The 24,818-nt window shown below is 42.4% G+C and overlaps 1 protein-coding gene across 2 annotated transcripts in view; it reads right to left on the reverse strand.

Moving 5' to 3' along the window:
- The window catches only part of ARIH1 (ariadne RBR E3 ubiquitin protein ligase 1), a 38,051-nt gene extending 23,610 nt beyond the window's left edge, over nucleotides 1-14,441 (reverse strand). The window contains exons 1-3 of one of the 2 annotated variants that reach the window (XM_009278870.1): nucleotides 14,374-14,441; nucleotides 5,675-5,819; nucleotides 233-325 (exon numbers count right to left, since the gene is read on the reverse strand). In XM_009278870.1, coding sequence (XP_009277145.1) covers nucleotides 233-325; nucleotides 5,675-5,819; nucleotides 14,374-14,381 — 246 coding nt within the window. In that variant the 5' untranslated portion in view covers nucleotides 14,382-14,441. Of the gene's footprint in view, nucleotides 1-232; nucleotides 326-5,674; nucleotides 5,820-6,060; nucleotides 6,133-14,373 lie in introns of those variants that run through there. The other variant, XM_009278873.2, reaches the window with a different exon arrangement.
- Between the last annotated feature and the right edge of the window lie 10,377 nt (nucleotides 14,442-24,818).

Genomic DNA, 24,818 nt, shown 5'->3' on the forward strand with positions numbered 1-24,818 from the left:
AATTCCTCCCACCCTGAGCAAAGACACCTGCACTACCTCCATGTAGTTCCCTTCAGTTTCACCCATGGCAAAGACTGCAGCCCCCAAAGCTTTGGGGCTTGGGTTTTCTTTGTTGTTCTTTTGGGGGTTTTTTAAGCTTTAGTGAGGAAGAATTCTCTCCTTTCTTTCCCCCTCCTCTCCGATATACAAAATTTCCAGAATAAGTCATGAGGTAGATGAGTTGACATTTTACCTGTCCCATGCCTTCCTCCATTATTTTGGTAGTTAAATATTCACTCCAGCACTGCATACAGAACTTGTGTCCACACTCTAGGCCAGTAAAGTACTGCAATGACAAAGAACACAAAACATTGGATCGTTTTATCACATGTATTCACTCGATCATTTCGCCCTTCTTGGTGCTGTGCAGTTTATCACATCTCTCATCCCCCATACCAAACTTGAGGTGCTACTATTTATTTTGCATCATCACCACTACAGAACATTGCCAATGCAGCTTTAGTCATGCTTTCAAAGCCAGACTTTAATCCTCAACCCTAGCAGCGAGGAAAGGTGTGGCTGATGTTTCCATCCCGCCTGCCCATTTAAACTGATCCTTGTTTTAGGAGTACATACAGAGCATAGCATGCCTCTCCACTGTTTTACTCTTGCAAATGAGTAAAATAAATGCACCACCACCAAACAGGTCACAGTTATAAGATGATACGGAGTCTTCTTTCCTCCTATTTTTTCCACTTGGCTTGCTATCGCATGTGGGTGCTGCCCAGAAGTCCCAGAATATGCACACCAGCTATGCACAGGCACCAATTTAGCTCCCTCTTGTATAGGAAACAGAAAGTGATCAGCAAGCAGTCTGCATTACTGGGTGAGCACTAAACAACCAAAATAGAAAGAATTGTGTGCACTTACACTTTTAATGTGTATGCATAGAGTTTGCCAACTTACTTGGTAAACTTCCCTCTGAAACCCAGATGCTCATCAGATGAAGACACTAAAGATCCTAATTGGCAGGTGTAAATTACTAAATAAAATTCAATAATGATTAGCTGTTGCAGACAGCAACAAGGGCAACTTCATCCGTGTATGCATCATCTACACAGAGTATGTCAAGATACCATCTAGGATTGAATGGTTACACAAGGAGTGGAGAAGCAAACACTGCTGAGGAAAGACTGAAGTTAAGTTACTTTTCTCTGGTCATCTTAAAGTTATTTTATACTCAGGTCATCCTAAAGTTATTTTATTCTCAGAGCCAGGGGCAAGGACAAACTATATTTAAAACAGTTCACTCATACCACCGTGCAGGTTACTATTTGACGGCTTAGCTTTTCAAACCATCTTATTCTCAGCCAATAAGATAAAACAAGAGCTCCACCCTGAGATACCATCAACTTGTACGAAACTCCACAAACGAAGGAAACCTGGTATCCTCTGTAGAACAGCCCAAAACAGCACCAGGATGCTGGCAATTAAGAAGAGGAGAGAGTCCATTTTAAGAAAACAATGTTCTTCCGAAACTGCCCCCTTGACCATTACAGACTCAAGATTACAGCCAGCACATCGCCCATTTTGTTCATCTGACACTGGCACATTTGCTAGGTTATGCTCGCCTTTCAACGCTACAGCACTTGGATTGCGCAGGGAAGGTGCTTGTTAGCACGTTCTTCCCACGGCCTCGCCATTTTGTGATTCACTGCCACTCCTGCCACCAATGGAGGCACAGGTTTGAACCTGAGGCTTGGAAACATGCTGTGATGCCACAGCCAGCGGGCTCGACTCTGCCTGCCCTTCCCACAGCCTTGCCAGAGAGCACTTACCAGGAGTAGCAAGGCAGTTAAATCTGACCTGACCAGCCCGCAAGGAGAGAAGTGAGCTGAGCATCTGACTTTGTTGCAGGTAAAAAGAGATACCCACCCAAACCTCCGCTTTCTTTGGAACAAAAAAATCAGAGCGGTGTGTCCTGTCAGCACCATGGCTCAAGGAGAGAGGAGGCTGACAGCTACAGGATGCCCAGGTACACCAACTCCAAGACTGGAGAAAAAAAAACAAACCTTCCAATTTTTGAACCATTACTGAGCCAGCTAACAAGGTCTCTGACGCTCCACAGGTGCTGCTGTGACCAAGTGACATCCCCTAGAGATGCAGGGTTATGACAGAAAAGCCCCAACATCTGTAACTTTTGGGATGCCAACAGCACACAGCCTGAAGACAGCACTGACTTCTCCCAGAATTATGGCTTCTCCACATGTGATGGGAAATAAGCATGGACAAGGAGATCATCCCTTAATGAACCTAAATACTCCTGCAGCAAGCACACGCAGGGAAGCACTACAGAACATAGGTAAGCACATGTCTTCATTTAAGACATGCTGCACTTATTTCAGGCAGATTTGCTAAATGCCCACGTAAAAGGCAGCCACTACACTTCCTCCCAGGCTGCAAAGAATTCAGAGTATCTTTCAACTCATTTCTTTACTTTGAGGGAGTTCCCAATTATTTTTGGCTAAGCTGACAGCAGATGTCAAGGGAGCAAGCAAGGGCCAACATAAAACCACCAAGTGTAAAGGGTAACTGACTTCTGAAACAGCACGTTATCACAGGGGACAGGTCTACTTTCACCGTATCTATACTCATCACCTACTTCTCTTGCGACACCAAGCACTAGCAGCAGCATGCTGCCATTCGATACCTGTCCCTGCTCTTCTGGTAGCATCAAACTGATCAAAGAAGGGATCAGCTGCCCCAAGATGTGTTTACCACAACAGCATCACTCAGGCTTTCTTTACTTCAGTAATGATGATAGCACTGATAGACAGTCATCTGTGTGTCCTTAGAACAAACACACAGTTTGGACAACAGCACGATGTTCCCCAAACACCTCCAGCCCAGCAGCCTTCCTCTCAAATGGGACCTGAAGGGCAAGATGCAAGAGAGGAGGTGGGCAAAGCCAAAACCCTCTCAAAAGTCCTGTCTTCACCAATAAGGGTTTCGCCTGAAATAACTACCGGGACTTGACACAGGTTCATGGGGACCCAGAGGGACTGAAATATCTCCCTTAAGTTTACAAACCATCAGGGTGCACGCTGCCATGAGAGCATCAAATGCCTCATTTTGCAGGTGCTTCCTAAAACCTCAAATCACAGTTCTTTGGAGATGACTGAAGAGCTCTAAAGACTTTGTATTTCCCTTATATGTGCTTTAAAAGGCAAATACCACCTGCAATGACCCCATGAGAGGGTGAATATTCAAGACTCTTGCATTCCTGTAATAGCTGTACACTGTAAAACTGCTCAACAGGTGCTACTCCAAACTCCCAGCTTTCTATAGGCTGAAAGGGGCTCAAAAAAATACAGCTTGTTCGGGGGGGGGCAGAAATAAAAGCTGATTATTGCAGGAGGATCTAAAAGCTGAGATTTTAGGTTAGGTATTGAACATAACTTATCCTAGAATTTATAATTCACATTCACCAAAACAGCTTCAAAACAGATTTCAAACCAGATGGCTTACGGTCACCTTAGACACAGAGACACTACAGCCTTTTAAAGCAGAAATAATAAATATTAGTTTTCCTCTATGCTCCGACCTTGGGGTATGGCAAAGAAACAGAGAGGTTCCCTTCTGTTGTCTCTTGACTTAATCAACGCTAACAATTTAGAGACACCTCTGCTCACTTGCAACATAACTGGGCCACTACTATTTTTAATGTGCTATTCAAACTACAAAAATAAGACGTATTATTATGCTTTGTGCAGTTCTTTCAGTAGCCAGAAAGCTGCTTCCCAGGCAGCACATGTATCCCCAGCCAGAGGAAAGGCCTATCGGTTGTGAGCGCTGGCCATATTGTTCACACCCAGCATAGCAACTACATTGAAAAAGAGAACAAGAAACCTAAAAAAAAAAAAAATATATATATATATCTATCTCTCTCAACAAATATATGTCAAGAACATGAAACCTAAATTTGAAGTTTTATATATATTAGGTTATATATATCTTGATATATATATCAAGAACATGAAACCTAAATTTGAAGTTTCCAAGAGGACCTTTCTGGAGATAAAATAAAAATTATTTCCTTACTACCCAATGTGAAAAGTCTGCAGTGCTTAAACAGTAGAAGCTTAGCGTAAGGTAGAGGGCTAGACAAATTTCTCAAGCTTGTCCTTCTTTTTCAAAGCACCTCTTTATACAAAGCAAGCAACAATTCTCCTTAGCAGCTATTCTCTAAAAAGGAAGTTGGTGCACAAGGCTTAAAAGGAGATGCACAAAGTCTTGTGGTTACTGGCTCAAGAGCAATAGTGATCTTAATACCAAGAATCTCAGCTGCCTGAAACTGGGCTTTGCTCTTCTCTGCCTGCTTCAGAGGAAGGAAAAGGCTTGCAGTCAGGCTACAGCAGCAAGGGTACTTTATTCAAGGCTACTCATAAACCCCAAAGCTCATAATGGTTTCCATTCTTGCTGAAAAGCAAGCTCATAAAACATACCCAGAGCAAGAGTGGAAGCTTTACGTAAGGGTTGCTCTGCTCTTCAAAGGTCAGGCAGACATTACGGTGTTTTGGAGGGTCAGGACAGCTCCACCAGGAACAGTAAGCTCCAATAAAGGAAGAATTCCTCACGTATGTCAGCACCCTGCCTTTTGGCAAAGCCACGGATGGACTCTCATATTTGAGCTTTTCCACTAATCTCGTTTTCTTCCAGGATCTCCCATCATTCTGTCCTGCCCCTGGAAAGTCACAGCAAGTTGCTCGCCTGTACAAAACACAGCAGAAGCCTGGACCTCTGACTAGTGTATTGGAAAGTTTAGTATTTGTGAATAGCTACCAAAAAAAAAAAAGCAGCACCATCACCAATCTTACCACAAACCAGAAGACTAATTTAGAGGCACAGCAAGCACTTGTACCCTGATCTCCTCCAATTAAGAAGGTATTGCACAAACATGATAAAGATCCAAAGATATCCACATGGGCTGCATTCTATGAACAGCACAATTTTATTTTACTCCCAGTCCTACTTAGTTTTATTCTAGGCTTTCTAGCTTGACTATTTTGCATCATTATTTACTACTTTTAAGCCATTTCCTGTCTTGTCATTCTACCTAAGTAAATCCCTTTGCCCGTCATGCTTTCCACATATTTTTTTCTTTCACGTTTCATTTATTTGCATGTCTCAATTGGTATCTGACCTTTGTAAAAATCACTTGATCTACTGCTTGCTTTTTTCAGAAGAACTTTATACGCTGCTCCCCAGAACCAGCATCCTCAAAGGTTTTTGTAGAAGAGATAATAATTTCATTTGAAATACAGTCCCATTTTGGGTAAACTAATACTGTTTGAGGTTTGTTTAAAAAAAAAGTTTGTGAAACCACACAGTAAGAATTAAATAGAACGCATAAAGCACTACATAATTCTGTAGTCCCCCACCACATTACTTGGATCAGCTGCAGCAGACAAGACAAGGTTTGTTGCATTAAGAAACAATCTTTAAAAATCTTTTAATTCATATACTACAGATTAGAAGATTCAATTTAAAAAGTGAAATTTCGGTTTCATTTCAAAGGCTTTTTTAAAATACTGTTGGAGAAGTCCTTACAGACTTCTGCTCAAAATGTTACGTTTCAGATAGCAAAGTTGGGGGAGTTACTGGTCAGGCACCACCTTGGCTGCCAGCTACTCACCGAGTTTGGGTAGTTCAGATAGCAGATCTGACAAGGCATATCCTGGGCTGATGACCTTGTGTTCATCTGGCGCGTTCGAGACTTTTTACTTGGATTAATTACATGACATTCTGCAAAGAGCTTCTCCAAGTTGCCATCGAAGTACCTGCATAACACACAAGAAAATGAAAATTTAACTACCGTCCCTGTAAGTCATTTTTCAAATTCTATTTAGGGGTTAAATGTACAAAGTTGGTTTTAATACTTCAAAAAAACCCTCACACACCCGCTACTTTTAACAAACTCTTCGCTAAGTGTTGTAACACAACACAGCCCTGACCACAGAGGTGGATATTAGACAACTACATCATTTCACAGATTTGGGCTTGAATTGAAAATTCAAGTACCTTCAATTCTTCAGCTGCATTTCAAGTAATTCATGATTCTCCACAGTGATTTCTTTGCATTAAAGCTCCAGGACAGGAAACTGAAGCAAGAACGTCTTACTTCACAGTCCAGGCATCAGGACACTTCCCTGAAGCACAGGTTTCATGCCCCCAGGTTCAATTCTCTTTTCAGCTTAAGCCTTCCATTTTTCCCTAATATTCTAATCACTAAAACATTAAAGAGGAGGCAGGAAGCAGCAATCAGTCACAGTTCATGATTCAGCAGGTCCCTAGTTCCTGTACTTCACATTTTCCTCTGTGTACTCAGTCTACATTAAGTGTGCCCCGAAGAGGTCCCGATTTCAATTTTGGCACTTCCTTCTCTGATCTAAGGAGAAATGCGTCAGCAGGCTCAGACACTTGGTTCAGCTGATGGAGCACTTAAGCATGGTCACCGATCTCCAATTAAGGCAACTGCAGGACTGCGTATCACACACTTCAGGCATCTCCAGGGTTCGGGAACAACTGCTGCTGGATCAGGACTCTGATCTCCAGCTAGGCCAGTCTTCAATTTTACACTAAACACCTTGCCCATGTCCAAAGCCTGCACAGTCCATCTCTCGTACCAAAATCCTAGCCACTGGAGTATCTTTTGTCTCCAGTCAACCTGAGATATTTTAACAACCTCCTAAGAAAATACAATTCCAGGTTTACAATGCTTCCAAAGATTAGATATCTCACAGAAAGGAGGATGCAAAATTGGTTGGGGGGAGATGAAAGACCACTTTCTTTCTATTTCCTATTCCCTTAAGGAAAATACCACTTTGGTTTACAGCCTTACAGAAAGCTCTTCAACTTGGTGAGGAGGATCAGTTTTGAAAGAACCATAAGTAGGCAGGTCAGCCTCTTCCCAATATCAAGACACCACATATCTTTCTCCAGCCTGCAGCAGCTACAAAGAACCAATCAAATCTGACAGTTAACCAGCTAACCTTGCCTGCATGTACATCCCCCACTCAATGCCAGTAAACAAGTATTTCCCCCCCACCCCAGCAGCAGCAGCAAGTTAAATCCAAATAAGGTGGCACCTACCTAGGAAAAACCCCCACATTTGACCATAGCGCAGTCATTTACCCTTAAGACCACCAAATTTACTCCCAGCAGACAACTGTCCCTGTAGCTAAGCACACAGGCAAGGCTTAAGTTAGAGTCTTTATATATTTAAAGCTTTATATATTTAAAGGCATATATTTAAGCTCATCACAAAACAGACAAAAAGAAATCTGCTGTCTGCCAACAAACAGAAGAGAACCAAGACTTTCAGTTGGGGAAAGAAGCTAGTAGATGTGTCTCAAAACTGTGGGACTAGGCCTGTTATACAATATCTAACCAAAACACCTCTGGCTAGATGTCTTATCCCACAGTATTCCCAAAAAGTTCCCAATCCTTAGCAGTACTCTTACAGCACTACCTACTGACAAGACTCGACTTACAGTTAAAAAGGGTTCATTTCAGTGCTGGTTCATATGTTTCTTGATGCAGTTCACATACTTTAGATCTTAATTTTCAAGACACTGAATTTTGAAGGTAGTGGTGAATTCTGGCATTGCAGCATACATGAGGCTTTGCTGCTGTTCTTCAATGTTAGCTCAGGGATTTACCTAAACCAAGTTATTTTGTTTGCCTTCAGGATTACTTATATCTAGAAAATTTTAGCAAGTGAATTCAGTGCAGTCCCATTATATTCAGTATTTGTTTATTAAAGAGTCATGGATAAATATTAACTCCACAAAAGGTTTCCAGCCTTCAAATTGTTCTTACATGCAACACGATCAGCGTAGGACATCCTCTGTTTGAGGAGAGCAGACACACAGTTGGGTGTGATGTTTGCAAAGAAAATAGTTTTGAAGACAAATGCTATGATGCAACTTTAATACTGGCATTTGTGGTCAGCTAAATGCTTATGGAAATACCAGAGATATTTGTAATGGTGGGCTGTTTTAAAGGATACATATCCACATCAGGAACTTGACTTTACCACTTGCACCAGGCAGTTTTATTTTTACCAAATCTCTGCAGAAGCTACTCTTCTGAGCCATGACACCTACTGCCCTACACCAAGAAATATGGACAGAAAGTCGCCAACAACTGCTTTTCACCTGGAATTACCTATGCCCTCTAAATACCAATGGGCAATTAATTCAGAACAACCATTTCCTTCCCAGGCTTTCAGTAGTTTCCCAATAACAGATGGAAAATAAGTGATTTGACATCGTCTGTTTCTTGGGGCTAAAGGCTAGTGATAAAGGTAACTCAAATAAGATGCACAGATTGGAGTCCTTGACCATTTTAAACACTTCCAAGGCACCAATATACTGCAAAGCATGCAGGTGCTTACATTTTGGTACAAAAGTCACAGCTCTCATTAAATGGTTTCCATCTCAGAAGTGCCTGGTCTCTCCTACACTTACACAGGAGAAGCAAATGAAGGCAGCTGAGAGACTCAGCCAGGGCCATGCAGAGGAGGAAGGAAACATAAATCTAAGAAAAAAGGCAAAGTTTTACCTTTTTAACTCTGCTGCACTCTTAATTCTTACAGTATTCACTCTGCTCTTTGTGATTGCCACTTGTAAACCTCACCAGTGTTGAGAAGAAACAGGGTATCGAGTATTCCTCTTTCCCCATGCTGTCTTCTCTTAATGAATTTGCTTTCTTTGCTGTGCCAGGAAGCACTGACCAAGTAATTTCCACAACTGTTTGCACATGCGTGTCTCAGACTCAAAATCATGCTGTCACTGGGCAGAAAGAGAATATGAACTATAGAAAATGCAAAAGAAAACCTGGATCTCCCTGAAAATACACAGTTGCAATGGGTACTGCAGAGTAAAGTCCAACACCTCTCTAACTGCTCCACCACTCCTTATGCAAATACACCGAGGGCCCAGTCAAAAGACTGTTCCAGTTCCTTCAATGGTTAGGAACAACTCTTAATTCCTATTACCACGCCTTTTTTCCATGAATATCAAGGAGGCCAAAACAAATGCAATCCTGGTTAAGATTTCACTACAGTCTCATACAATTTTACCTACATTTCTCATGCATCCCAAATGTCTACCTTTCTTGAGAACTCCTTTTCCATCTCTCTACTGATGAGACCTCTCGTGACACTGTGTACCACTTTCATTGCTAGGGTCTTCCCAGCTGTTTTGTTTTTTTCTGTATGACATCTGGATCCTCCTCTGAACCAAACGCCTCCAAACATGTTTGTGCCAAGATATTCATTAACACTAACAAACATTCATCCCAAAATTAACTGATAAGGGACTTACTAACAGGTTCCATCTAGTCTGCTACTTCCCTTTTGAGCAAAGTAACTCCATACACACCATACTAAACAGCTGAACCCAATGTATGCTGCATATTTTATATCATATAGTTGCATGCCATCATCTCTGCTGTGAAACATGGGAGAAAAGCCATTTAATTCCCTCCTCACTTCCTTCACAGCTCCAGGGGTTTTGATTTTTCCTCAAGCCACCCCTCAACTTCTCGCTATTAAAGGGTTGCTTCTTGGTAGCTTGGTCCTTATTATTTTCATCTTAGGGAGGAGCACAGCACCTTTAACAGCCTTTTAAATCCTTTATCCTCTTCTCCCTTTGCAGTGCAGATATTCAGTAATTCTAGCACTTCTGATACTCAAGAAATGTTATGGTCTATTCAACGCTAGACTCCTTGCTCAATATAGCCGACTTCAACAACTGGTTCTATTAGTTTTTCAAAATTCATCTCTTCATTACAGACCAAGTTGTTTTCTCTGCTACTTCAAAATGAACAGACACACCAGTGAATTGTTTTCATGTTCTTCTATAATTTCTTCACTGCTTACCAACACCAAGTCCATAATAGCATCAGGTCTTTTTGGCAGAGGGATCAAGCTGTCAGCTTCTTTATTTCCTCAAAATTTCCTCCTGCTGTTGGTAACTGCCTAATCACAATCTTCTAGACATAATCAAATCCTATCCAAGGGAGTATCAAAGATAAAAAGCCTTTTCACTGAAAAAAAAAATGCTTCTAGTACACACTTTGCGATATTTACTTTAGTGAAGCATTTGTGAATGTCAGAGAATCAGTATACTCACAGTAAAAGACATCTTCATACCAAAAAGCCTGCCATACACAATTTTTCACCTGTTCAGCCTCTGCTGAACAGTGTTAAGCACTTACTTGCCCAAAGGAAAGGAGACAGCCAGGTACCTACAGAGAGGAGAGAGACCCTGAATGCCAAGGGAAGAGGCAATCTGGGCTAGCAGCCAAGCCACCAGGGCCATCCTGGCATCCGTCCTCTGCTCAGAGGGAAGGCAGACATGCGGCCACCAAGATAAGCACCTATGAGGGACTGCAATACCTCCGTCTGTACCTCCAGGAATTAAAATGGACCTTTGGTTACATGCTGAATTACTTTTCTTTTTAAAAAAACAAAAAGAACAAGGGAAGGCACATAAAGCAGGAGAGCTGCATTTTAGTCTCTTCTTCATGAGTAGGTTCATCCCCAAAGTTCCCCTCAGAAGGGACGGATGCTATCAGCCATGGTAAAATTGGAAGGTAAATCAAGATGAACTTATAAGACAAAGCACTTCCTTCACTTATTTTTGAGGTTACCTGGTCAATCTGCACCTGCTAGTCTCCTGTCTCTATTAACCAAGCTTGTGAGACAAAGAGGAAAACATAACATTTAATATCTTTATTCTCCAAAACGCATGCAGCACATCAGAAGCTGAACTCAGCTACTTCCTCCAGTACCCACTTCCATCCTACAAACAAATCCAACCCAAAACACCAAATTTTCTTTTGGACACAGTCAAATAATTAGTGCTTCACCACTGGATAGGGCAGTTTTTCAGATGTGGCTATTACAGGTATTTATTCCACTTATAATGAAGTAACATATCTGCCCTTTTAAAAATGCCACGCAATTACTCCATGACAAACCTGGCACAGACAACAATAACCTGCTTATTAAAAATATGCATAACACCACAAAAAAAGCAATGAAGATGTTTTCATGTTTTAGAACATGGACATTTTCATCCCACAAGCTCAGACCTCATCACACTCAACACTTATCAAAAAAGAAGCCACTTGGTTTATCTGCTTTACTACAGGCAAAGTTTGATAAGGCTGCCTGTTAGGTCATGCTGACTCATGATGAACTAAGGTAAAACAGACACTGGTTAGGTACTGTAAATATACGCCATAAAGCAACTGAGTTCAAGCTCTGACTTGGTGTGAAATCAAGTACCAAAAATTGCACCCAAACATTACATCTTAACAAGCATCCAGACTGCAGGCAACGACAAGAATTTCCTGGGAAGTCTTTCTAATGGTTATTAGGAGTAAGAGGCTAAATTTATACCAGTTCAGGTGTTTAAAGTAAGAGTCTCCAGGGGGAGGGGGGGAAATATATGTCTCCAACACTGCTGCAGAACATGGATTCACTTGGTGTGAAAGAACACTGTGTGTGAGTGCTTTTACTTGGCACCCGCGAGAAGTGCAATAGCAGCAGTTACCTGCTGGCTCCCCAGCACGAGCAGACACTCCAGCCCTGGGGTCAGGCTCTGCCAACGCTGAGCCCACACGGCGCTGGGTGCACGCCGACAGGCAAGCCAGCACCCAAGTTCAGCTATTAGCAAGCTGGAGACTTCAGACGCAAGACTTTTTTTGGATCAGACGTTGAAGACAGTGAATGGATAGTGTTACTTTCAAGTAAAAAGTAAGTTTTGGGTTTTTTCCCTTAAAAAAAAAAAGTAGTGTTTAAATTTATTTTTTTTGCATGATTAGAGCATGCCTCTCCGCCTTACCATGAATGCTTCCCAGTGTTTTTCAGCTCATTTACACTAGCACAATGCTGCAGTAAGATTTTCTGGACACACACAAAGCCAAACAAGTCTCAAAAGCGATCTCTGTTTTGGAAGACTAACCAAGCCTAAGTTTGGGCTTAATCAGCTCGTCACATTCGTCTGAACAAGAACGACCTCTATTTTAGCAAAAAGATGTGATCTGTAGGTAGCTCATGGCATCATTTCCAGCTCCATCACTATTTCAAGCTGACTGTTTTGCATTCTGGCTACTGACATGACCACCTGCCTCCCACCCTTGCCTTCACCTATTACCGCAGCAATCACAAAATCTTCTCGAACACTAAGAGCCAGTCTCAGCCTCTTCCCCAGCCTCCCGCTCCTGCTTTAACACAGCTGAGTGCCAGCGGAGCACTGCAAAGGGATTCATGGAAGCTATTTGGTGAAGAAGTGACAGAAAGCAGCACCAGCTACTTGAGAGAAAAATGTTTTAATGTTTTTCTAATACAACAGGACATCAGCACCAAAACTGTGACAAGTGTGCAATAGGTCTGCATAAGCAAGGGTCACATATTACATTACTCACAGGGGCAATCCTATAGAATTAAGTATTTTAATGAATACGTACCAAGAGTAAATGTTTACCTGTGGACTTTGTAAATATTTACGTGTACTTAAAGTGTTTTGGTTGGAAACTGTAAAAGCCTTAACAATAATACCTCACATAGAAATGGCTGACACCCCCCTTTGAAAAAACCCAAAGCCCTTTTTTTTTTTTTTTAATTGCTGATGGCATAGGATGATCGACACCCCCCTTGAAAAAACCCCCAGCCCTTTTTTTTTTTTTTTTAGATTGATGGCAGCCTTAACAAACAAGCTTTCAGTGAGAAGGGAAAAAGCCCAATTGAATAGCAGATGACATTTCAGTACACTTATGTATCTCAAAGTGAGATGGAGATAGCCAAGGAGAGTGAACTTTAGCCTGACCAAAAGAACCAGCACAAGAAAAATCAAATACAAAGAAGTGAACAGACACACATTATAGAGAAGAACTAAATCAGAATGCTTAACAGTTGTAGTCAGAGTTAAATAGCCTCAATGTGACTATATTTGTAACGCAAAGCTTTCATACTTCCAAAATTAACTAAAAGAGGTCAATCTCAGGAAAGAAAGCAAAGACTAGAAAGCTTAAAAAATATAATCACTTCAGAAAAAAGAAATCTAGGCCAAATAAAACATAAGAGATACCTGAGCACCATCACTAACTGAAAATGTTACACAAAGGGGGCTAAAGGTGTCCTAAATCCATTATCCCAGGAGAGTGGAAATATTTGAACTCTGAAACTATCTACTAGCAGGCTGAAAATCTGTTGCTCTTCCACACTTGCACCCTGCACGAAAGAGCACCAAACTACACAGGCTCAGCCCACAGCACAGAGCACCTACAGGCTGTTAACTGGTATTTATCAATTCAACAGTACTACCAACAATTGTTTCTGCACATGGTTTTACAGACTACAAAGCATCCTATCTCCTCATAGCCTGACCATCAGGCAAAGGAAATCAAGAGAAGGCCAAACAACCAACCCTACCAGGCACAAAGTCCTTCTGCCCGCACCCTCAACCCACCCCCTTGTGTCTCTTTACAGTTGTTAAGACCAGCAAAGACCATAACAACCAGTAAGTCCCCATACTGCCTTTATGCTGTGCCTGGTCCAGACTGATTCTCCCCCCAGCTTCTAGAAGTAAACTGAATTCTCCAGCTCCCTCACACTCTCTTCAACAGCAACACTGACATTGAAAAAAAAAGTGCATTACCACTGTAGCTGGATTTGACCTCCACTGTATAACAATAAACTATAAAAAGTACATTTACCAGCAACATTCCCCAAGAGCCAGGAATCAAAGATGAGAAGTAACCCTAAAATGCTCTGCTCTGAGGGGGAGGGAGAGGCAAAATTCAAGCCATTATTTACACACACACACAAAAGAAAACCTAGAGCTGCAAAGACAAAGACAAGGCAGATGCACTTTACCAATACCTTTTATCAGTCAAGAACAATTTAGTCTCGGCAAGACTAAAAAATAAACATGTCATTCTAGCATGCATATTCCTGACATGTAGGAGCAACTAAATCCAAATCTGAAACAGTTGCAAGATAACAGGAACCTGTTCCTGCTTGCTTTTTTCCAGAGCCTGTGAAAATCCTGTGCCTCTGTGTTCAAACTGGAAGGCATTCCTTCCTCCAAGGGGCAACTAACTTCCAAAACTTCTCTGAAGTCTAATAGATATTAATAATATTAAAACAAGGAGTCACTCTTAGCTGGTAAAGGCTGTTAAAGAGGGAACATTTAGAGCTTACACAAGAGATCCTCCTGCCACATACTGTGCATTCATCCATTCTCACGTTAATCCAGTAATAAACATTTCTTGCAGGTCTGAAGTGAAATGTGGCTGCATGCTAAGATGGCTGCTTACCTCTCCATCAGCTTCTCTTTATCCCAGTTGAAATGGCTAAGCAGTATTCGAGTAATAGTCGCTGGATTCTAGAGAAAGAAAAGAAAAATAATAGAGTAACTGCTTGACCAAGTTGGTATACTGTTATGAGGACACCAAGCAGAGTTTTAAATAAGCAAATGGGGAAATCAGTGTCTGATAGCATAATCTGTGCAGGCAATACATGTTAACTAACATATACTGGAAAATAGTTTGACTTGGCAGACAGAAAATTAAAAAACCCTATAAAGCAAAACATCTACATAAAATGAGAATGCAGTTGAAGACTTAAGGAACAGGTTAGTTACTGCTACCACAACAGATGCCCAAGTGCCACCATCTCCATGTCCAGCGTGCTTACACAATGTAAACCCAGGATGTTCGTAACATGCAGGAAGGGCTAATTGCCATCCGTCCGTATCCATTTTTGCCACAAGCTCCACACTATTTGCAGAACAAGAATATTCCTTGTTTGTCACTGCCCCGACCGCCAAAACACTTGGGCTGAAAACTCTCCCAGAAAGTTACCGGCTGCCAGTGTACAATGACAATGTCCTTTGAAATCTCCAGGTGTTCCCAAAGCACCCCAAGATTCAGAAAATACTATGCAATTATACAACTAGAGAAAGAAATACAGCCTAGGAAGGTCAGAAATAGGACCGGAAATAAAAGCTGGTTTTCACCTGTACACAAGTTTTTCTTCCAACTAAATCTGTACCATCAGCCAAGGGTTTGGTTATATGAGCCGAGAAACATAACAAACCATATGGCTTTTGTTACACCCCAGAACCGTGTTTTAGCTCCCTAAATCCAAACTCTCTGGGCTCAGTTTTAGGACCATTTACATGCAACAGAAGCAACACTGAGTGTCCTGAGCATGGCTATGTGTACTTTGCCATTTGACACCAAAATGGAAGTTTGCCGTAGGGCAAATTCTCAATGGACACTCTGAAGCTGTTGAAAAGTAGGACATAAACTAGCAATGGGATTTTCTGAGCCCATGGGCTACAGCTACAACTTGAAGCTGTCAAAAGCCAATGCTGCCACCCAAAGCAGTGATCCCATCCTTACCCTCGGCCACACACTTGCATGTCCTGCGCTCACCAATCCATACTAGTACAGCCATCTTACATTGCAACGCTGCAAATTACTGGCTCAGAAGTGGATCCTTTTTCCTCTTTTCTTTAAGTTGTTTTTTCACTGAATCAGTCCCCCAATCTGTTTGATTGCCTGACCACATGAACAGCCGCATTAGCACAAGGGAGAGGGCAGGAAGGGACAAGGACAGCATCTTTCAGCAGGAACACCAACAAAACGTTCACTGAAATAAAGCCCTAGGGTCAAAATGTAAGCACAAAGAACCAGTCTTGTGGTTTATACCGTAAAAAGTGACACTCCTCTCCCTCTGCAGTGTGTTTTTACTCTTATTAATGCCAGCACAGCTTGTTTAAGGCCAAACTAAGAAATTTTTCCAGCTTAAAAAGCCCACGTGAACAAAAGCAGCTTTAGAAAGGTTAGACCAGATCCCTGATCCAGTCCATGTGGAGCCCCATAAACAGCTGGGATGGCAAATCTGCTACACAGTACAGGGCAGAAAAACCAGAAACCGGTATTGCCAAACACTCTGTATTGTGAAAGTGCTGCCCCAGTCCATCTTTGAACAAGTCTCCCAGGCGATACAGATCCAAGCTCCTAACTGTAATCACACAAAGAGGTGCTTGGCTGACAACCACATGCAACTGGCCATCACAAAACAGCGAGGCAGCACCCTGACCTTCAGCACGCTAGCAGGAGTCAGGATAACAGCGCTTCAGCCGCCTGCTAAGGAGGCAATCCCACTTTCAGGCAGATTTACCCATTTCCTTGCATCAAAAGCAGTGATGGTGCAGTTCTGGGACAAGCTGGACTAGCTCGCTGCTCTAATGGAGTTATTCTCCCCTCTCTTTGTACCTCTCAGCCAAAGCAGCAAGCTGATACACTTCGCTGTGCACACGCAATGCGGATATATATATATATGAGTATATACGTATATATATATACACGGAGTATATAGCCTGAGGCAAGGATGAGAGGCTCTTCGGGCACAGGATGGTCTTTGCACAGTTTGTATCTCCTAGGGAGCTGCATCCTCACCTTTTGCCCTAGCAGTGGGGCCAACAAGTGCTCTGCCCAGCCCAACTGCTCAAGCTGCTGCAGCCATGCGGGAATCATGCTAAACACCAGCATGGAACCCCATTTAAAGGGGGGAAAAAAAACCCCAACAAACCGAGAAAAAGCTTTCCGATAGCATCAATCCCTGATCCAGCCCAGCACGCAGCAGCCCTGTGCCACCACTGCAGACAGGGGAGCAAGCAGCTCAACTGTTTCAAGTCAGTCCTGCCACCAAAAAGCTGTATGGGAACGTAAAGGTCTCTTTCACCAAAAGGCTACTCCAACGTCAGGGAAGATGACTGCAGCCTCTTTCAGGGCTTTAGGTTTTGATCTTTCTAGGTTACTTTGTATTTGGGTCTCCACAACATCTTTTTCTGTAATACCATCTGTATTACTTAGCAGTACCTAAAGGAGTTCTTAATAGCTCACTTAAACACGCACAGTTCCTAGAGCAAATTAATCAAAGAAGAAAATATACTTTAGTAAACAAACTGATCTTATCTCTAGATTATCTTGGTTATGATACCAGCTCCTATAGTCAGTACAACTTTTATTTTTAAAAAAAAACTTCCACGGTCTAGGACAAGTCTTGTCTCAAACCGGGAAATCTCCTGCTAAACATACCAGGCAAATAGCACATATAGGTTTCTCCATGTAATCCTTCCAACACTCTCACATCTATAAAGCACATTACTTGAGCCCCTTGCCCCTGCCATGCTCTAGAGATACAAACAAGTTTCAGACAGTAAAGCGTGCAGGTCTTCTCAAACACAAGGATTCTTCACTCAGTCCAGAGATCTGCCAGATGTACAAAGAAACAGTATTTTCTTAATTTCTCAAGCAACAGCGTTAACAGAGCTTTAAATTACCCTGAAGTCTTGTCCTACCTTCTGCTACAGCAGCCCACTTGGCCACTGTATTAAGACTTCTGGGAATACCTATTAATCACTTAATAGGCTAAGAGGCAACTAAGGTAGTGGTCTCTGGCTGACAAGACAACAGACAGGTTCTCACTGCACTGAAGGATAAGTTATGCCGTATTAATAAGGAACTAAAGTGGTCTGCAGTGATTATCAAGTGCGACAAGGCAAATCCAGCAAATACCACTCACCAAAGGACACGTGGTTGTGAAGAACAAGAGCGTCTCATTTTGTTTGTGGCTTCTCCATGTTCCCAACGAAGTGGCACTGCAGCTTTCCAAAACAAGTTTCCCTGGATCAGACCCCCACCCCCCCCGAGTATCCCAGCATCACAAGAAGAAAGCTGTTTTCCCACTGTGACAGCAGTGTACGAAACAGCACGTTATTTAGGATTATACTCCAGAGACCAGCACTGCTGGCCCAAAGCAAGTCCCTGGATCAGACCCCCACCCCCCCCGAGTATCCCAGCATCACAAGAAGAAAGCTGTTTTCCCACTGTGACAGCAGTGTACGAAACAGCACGTTATTTAGGATTATACTCCAGAGACCAGCACTGCTGGCTCGGTGTACTGTAACACAAACATGGTGTGAGGGGTAGCTTTTACTGGCTTGCTGGGCTTTAGCTTCCTCTAGCTACAGCAGTATTTGTTCAACATGTTAATTTAAAAAAGGAAACACCAGCAGCATGACAAGCTCCTACCAGAAATAGCTGAGCTGCCTGCTTTCTCCACTTGCCACATCCAAGATCTAGTATTTAAAACTTAACTAGTTGTTTCACCAATACAGAAGGCAAGGATTAATACAACTGTGCCCTTGCTCGTACACAGTGTGGACAGCAATACAACCTGAGCCTGCATTACGCAGGCAGGACTGAAGATGTGGAGGGAGGCAGCACTAGAAGGCTTGCTTTGCATAATGTAAACCACAGTTAAATACAAATGCAAAAACCTCTGGCATTAAGGATTGTTCTAATTTAAGGCAAGGCACACCACCAAGGTGCTGGGTAACAGCTGCTCTGTATTAATTGCTTGCATGCACACACTTACCTTGCAATTATTTGGGAGAAGCTTTGGAGGAGTAAATCACAGCACCTATCACAGTGAGAGGTTAACTGCTACAGAGCAGCTATGTCCTGCAACTCGGTCATATGGGGTTAAAACAACACCAAAATAATTTGATGTTTCAACCCCTGTTTTGACACTAGTTCTGCTACAGCCCTATATTAGCCCTGGGGGATATGGACACTCGCTCTGCCCAGTGCTGCAAAAGTTAACAGAAACATTTAAACACCACCAGATTACACAGCACTGGTATATTATAGTTTATGTTCTGAAACTGGATGGGCTTCTCATTTGGCACACAGGATTGTCTACGACTCTTACATCACGAAGATTAGTTATGAACAGGCTACAATGCTGCTCAGACAGGATTACTACTTAGGCTTGAAGCTGCAGCAGGGAGAAGCATGCTTTTACAAAGGGTATTTTCTGTTTGCAAAGAAAAATTTTACTAAGTAAAGCAGCCAGAAACAGACAGTGAGCAAGGGAAAAGCAAACATGCCTAAATGCTCCGTTTTTCTCCAAATGTGGTTTGATGAAAGCTGAAACAGCAGATCTAATTTATAACAGCCACCTATTACATTCTACATGTTGAAGCTGAGGAAGATTGCCTAGAGCTCAGGGCAGCAAGCCTGTTGATATCCCGATAGGAACAAAACCCGAGGAAAGCAGCCATTTTGTTGAAATTCTCAGGGCGCTTTAGAAGACTCGCTGCCACAACTAGCTCGCTAACAAAACATTCATAATAAAGCTCTGCCCAGAGAAAAAACACAGTCTGTCCTTCAGCAGTGATTTTTTTTTCTTTTAGGCTAACAAAGCAGCCAAGTCCCAAACGTGCTTCAAACAGATCCCACTTCACCACTGATTTTCACTGAAGGTATTTACATTTACCATCGTTATCTGTGTTGCCATGCTCAGGCACACCAATGCAAGCAGGACATACAGGGATGGGAAACCCTGCAAAGATCTGGACTTCTCCAAAGAAGCATTATGAAATAAAACACCTTAATTTAATAGAATTTAGTCAAACTAGAAGCTTGGTCACTAATACCCAAGTTGAATTCTTTTTGCTGTCAAAATAAGAAAGTATGAATTGGAAGGAGGAACCTGGACACACTTAAATGCATAAGTGAATTATAAATTAAAGATTATTAGGACATTAGCTTAAATCAGAATTTCCAAGCAGCATAATTTGCTGAATGACAGTTTGCAGTACTTGATCCATTCATGTTTTCATCCATCAAGACAAGCTGCGCAGTTAATTCTTGCAGTTATTACTGAGAAAAGCATATTTTAGAGTTCAGCTTCTCATCACATGCTGGGAGTAAGCTCCTGTTTCAGCATTCACTGCAGATAAAAACCATTTAAGAACAACTTAAGCTCAGTTCTCCAGCAAAATCCTTTCCCACCTCCTTGAGACATGGTATTGATCAATTCTTCGTTTTGTTTCTTTCCATTTCATGGCTGGTTTTGTTTTCTAAACATGGCAGCTTTTGCATTTCAACCCTTTTCATCCCAACTGCAGCATCTATATCCCAATAGCAGAGACTTTTTCAGACTCAGTACAGCAGTATGAGTTTGATACCACTTCCAGTTAGGTTTTCTACACACTGCTTTTGCACTCATGAATCAAAGTAGACACTCCAGAAACATTGGCTTTGCCCAAGCCTCAGACATCTGTAAACGGTTCAAACCTCAGCAACATCCACAGCTATATTCCACAGGTGCATAAGTGACACAAGACTGTATTTAAATTCCCCAGCAGAAGGAAACCAACTGGTTTCACATCGGTTGACAGCAAAGAATAAAGAGCTTTGCTTGGTGGTGACATATCGCACACACTGGTGGAAGAGCAAAGGGCCATCAAAAGAACAGCTCGGAAGCTAACGCCTGTCTGAAACCAAGCAGCACAAACATTTGCTCCAGTAAAGTGACATCTAGGGACAGCATGTCACACCACCACTGTAAATGTTTAATCAGTCAAAAACCCAGCCTTTGCCAATAGTAGAGCACCAAGTGGAAATTCCAGCTGCCCTCCGAGCACGTGCAGGATCAAACAGCATCTCCAATGCTTGTCACCATGCACACCATGCCATGGAAGGAAGCATTAATAAAATAACCAACATGTCACAATTTATTTTAGCAGGTAGAGTAAAAGCAACCTCACCATGAGAAGGTTTAAAAGATTTCTTGATAAATTAAAAGAGGCTTTTTGCTTGCCTCAGCTGTAGCTCTCATTGATGGTCTGGAGACCAGCATCATCAGATGCACTGCATGTTTTTCCCCACTGCTCTCCAGATGACCCTAGGTCATGGAGGTGGTGCACAGGCAGGCATGCCCTAAACCTCAAGATCAATACAAACAGGCAATACTCAACTGCATTAAGTGCCACCACCGAGCAGGAATGGAAACCCCTCATAAGTCTTAAATTACTTCAAAACCCAAGAGGTTTGCACACTGACACTCCTTTCTGAAGGACAACAGCTCCTTCTCCCCCCACGGCACAGAACAAGGGCAACCAACACAACAGACCAGGCACCATACAACTGCTTCCTTCGTCAGGTAATAACAAAGCAGACACCAGCTCGAAATCCTGCAGTAACTACGTCATCTACTCTGAACACCACTGCTCTTCACTTGCATCTCTCCCAGCCCCATATAGGTAACCTTAGACATAAACATACAGAGTAGAAAGTGTTTTAAATAAGCTTTTAGGCTGAATCACATTACAGTAAGACTGTCATTGTAAGGTTTGCATTATTTTGCAAGTGCACTGAGCGACCTTCGTTTGTGAAGATCCATTCACATCTATTCTTTCAGGAGACAATTACAGGAAACCTTACAAGCACAAAAAACTCATTTCTAGCAGCTTAATAAAATTCCCAGGAAGCAAATGTAGAAGATGAGATCTCAAGTGCTGAGTACTTCCAGAATGTCATCTCCCAAAGACGGTATCCAAACTTGCTGGTTTTTAAACAACACTAACTGAGCGCTCCGAGAAGCTGCTGGAAAACCTTCATGTAATCTAATATTCCCTGGCTCGATTACAGACAGAACATAAGAGGGCTGTTGCAAGAAGATGAGCACAGCAGCTAAACAGATCAGTCTGCCACCACCCATCCATACTCTCCTCTGCCATCCCCTGAGGCTTGGGAGAGAATCACACCATGGTACATTTCTGCCATTACCCACCTCATGGCTTATGGAGCCAGTACAAAACACACAGGTGGATTTGAGATACTTCTCATCTTCCAAACGCCTGTTATAAATAACAACAAAATCAGTGCTATTCAATCTCTATGCACCCACTGAGGATACAGTCTTTGCATCCTGCAGCCCCCCTGAAGCCACACTAAGTGACTTTTTCAAATTATCCATCTCTGAATCACCCCAAAATTTACCTGTTTCCTGCTACTGGCATTTCCAAGCAACTCCGCATGAAGCCAGGCTACTTCCCTGTGACACTGCCAGTCACTGCTGTCAACTGGCATTTACCACTTCACTGTAACTTCCCCTTAACACATACAGCTTCAGCTTTGATGTTGATCAACTCCTCAACTTCCTACATCTTTCTTCATCTCACTAACTTCCCTTCACACATCATCTCTTAATTTTGAAAATCAAGTTTTACAGAATTACTGAATTAGTACCATTACATGATGGCACCAAATGGCAGCTTGATATGATGATCTCGGTTTGTAGTAACCTATCTGCACTTTACTGATTGTTTCTAGCTCTGATGAACATACACTCTTTTGGTAGAGGAAGATAATAAAAAGCAAATTTGGAGAAAACTCTATTTCTTCAGTTAATTGGTTCAAGAGACAGAAATGAAGCAGTCAGCTGCTTTACATTTTCTCTGAGCCTTTTGGAAAGTTTTCAGGTTAATGATTAGGAGCCACAACAAAGATCCATTGTCTAACAAGGCTTTTAAAATCAGAAAAAAATACTAAAGCAACAACTCTGGGATGAATTAGCAAATTTGGAAATGCAAAATTCTAAATAAAAGAAGATGGGATGGATTTGCCATGCTGCCCAAGTGTGCTGGGCAGCACTGGCTCTCAGATGACTGCAGATGCTCCACCAGCAACTCAACACAAACTAAATACTGCATATGGGCTACGACCAGGGAAGGTTTTTCCAATGTTTCAGCTACACTTGCTTCCATAACAGGAGTTCTATGGTTCGACAACAGGATACAGAGATATGTTAATCCTTATTTTATATATTTAATTTGAAGAACATTTGGCTTCTACTTCCTTTTGCTACAGTTCTGGAGTATAAAGTCAACCCTTTAAAGAGCAAAGAACTACAAGTACAGAGGCCCTGCGAATTTGACCAAGTTATGCCACTGTACGCTCCTTGAGGACTATGGAACAAGAGGTCTCCAAGCGTACGTGCTTTCACAAACCATTTCTCACTTTTAATTCTTTTAGAATAAGGAGTGCTACTGTTTTACCGCCCCACAAAGGCAGTATCACCCTAAGTATTTCCCTCCTCCTGGTGTCTCCCACCACAAGAAATCCCAACGTATGAGCAAAAGCTCAGCAAATCTGTGTAAGCAACAGGAACCACAGCTGTAGTTTCTGGAGTTGCCGCTGAGCAACTATAGCTGACGTACTAAGAGAGAACTGGAGTGGGAGCACACGGGTGCCAGAGTACGTTTCAGAATGGGTTTATTCAACCCATTGCCTCCCACTCATGAATTTGCAAAGACTTGCCTTAAAAGAGTAGGAGAAGGTGATGGCATCATTTCCATATAATTCTTCCCGTTTACTATTTCAGTAGCTCCTTAATATCTCCCATTGCAGAGGAAGAAAACAGCACACAGCACTGCAGCTAGGCTGTGGACTAGGTGATATCAAAAGCCCCAAAAGAGTTTTGGCTACCCTGAATGTAAAGGACCTGCAGGTTCATCCAGGTAGAGTCCGGGTCCCTGGTAATCACCAATTTCCCCCTCATGCCAAACCTTCAGTCAACATCCAGTGCCTCACAGTATTGCTCCTGTTAGGATGAGAAATCAATGAAAAACAGATGGCTATTTAGAAAAAGCAGTAACAGACCTCTGTTTCCCAATCACAAACAACATGTAGTCACTTTCCCTGCTCATCCATAGAGTACTATTCACACAAGTAGTGCCCAAAAAGCATTTTTCAGCCCCCTTCCCTCTTTACTTATACACCACTGCTCTTCCAGACCCCCCAGGCTCCATTTTTCCCCTTCTATTGTACATGAACCTGCAGTATGAAAATTCTCACCCCATTACACTTCATTTTGACCTGCTAGACAGTTACTGCACTGTCCATATACATGTACCACAAACAGATCCAACTCCATCAAATACAGAAGAAAACTGTTGGGTTCTCCTAGACCACAGGCATCCCCAATGGCAGAAAGCAGCATCACTTGATACTTTCAGTCCCACACGATCTCTCAGACCAACAGTCTCTAGAAGACTAGAAAAGATACATGGGTATGATTTCAATTCTAGTCTCAAACCAATATGACAACTCATTAGTGCGGGGCTTGAAGAAAATATACTATGTTGGTTCAAGAGGAATGCAAAAGCATGCTTTGCTACAGAAAGAAACGATGCTGAACAAAGGCAGAGGAGTTTAGTGACTGGGCAATACATACCAAAAACCCTCAGCTTAACCCAAGAGCACAGGTTGATTAGAACCAGGTAAGAAATCTCTTGCCTTCACAAGATTTTAGAGGCACCAAGGAAGACTCCAGAAACCCAAAACGGCTTAGCTATGCACCAGCTCTATTTCTGCCTACGAGATAAAGTAACAGCTACTTGGATTATTATTTTACTTGGAAATAGGGCAGTAACTAGGCAGGGCAGTAAAACGTGCTCTTCAGAGCCTGCTCCAAAGAAGCTGCATCCCATTGCCACCAGACCAAGAAGGAGCAGCTCAAAGTATTTATTTCAGCAGCAACACAAGCTCATACAACCGCTGGCTCCTGGGCCTGCTGCTGACCACTCAGCGATGGGAGCCCGATTGCTTGCACAGCTACAAGTGAACCAGATAGAGGAACTGACCTGGGCTAAGGGGGTTGCTGGTTTGTTATAACCCAGATCGGGATCACCGTGTGGCCAGACAGCCAAGTTGACACAATTCAGACAACAGAGACTTGCTTAAAGAAATTTGTTTGTTGGAAAGACTAGAAGTGGTATGTCAGGTCAGCTACCCATCAAACTGATAAAAGGTAAACAACCCAAAGCACCGCATTTGGGTTTCAGGGGAATGCTGTCTTCAGTGACTCGACTTCTGAATGAACTGTGTATCTCTGG

Source organism: Aptenodytes forsteri, unplaced genomic scaffold (genome assembly GCF_000699145.1).
Source record: "Aptenodytes forsteri isolate BGI_AS27 unplaced genomic scaffold, ASM69914v1 Scaffold258, whole genome shotgun sequence".
Classification (NCBI taxonomy): domain Eukaryota; kingdom Metazoa; phylum Chordata; class Aves; order Sphenisciformes; family Spheniscidae; genus Aptenodytes; species Aptenodytes forsteri.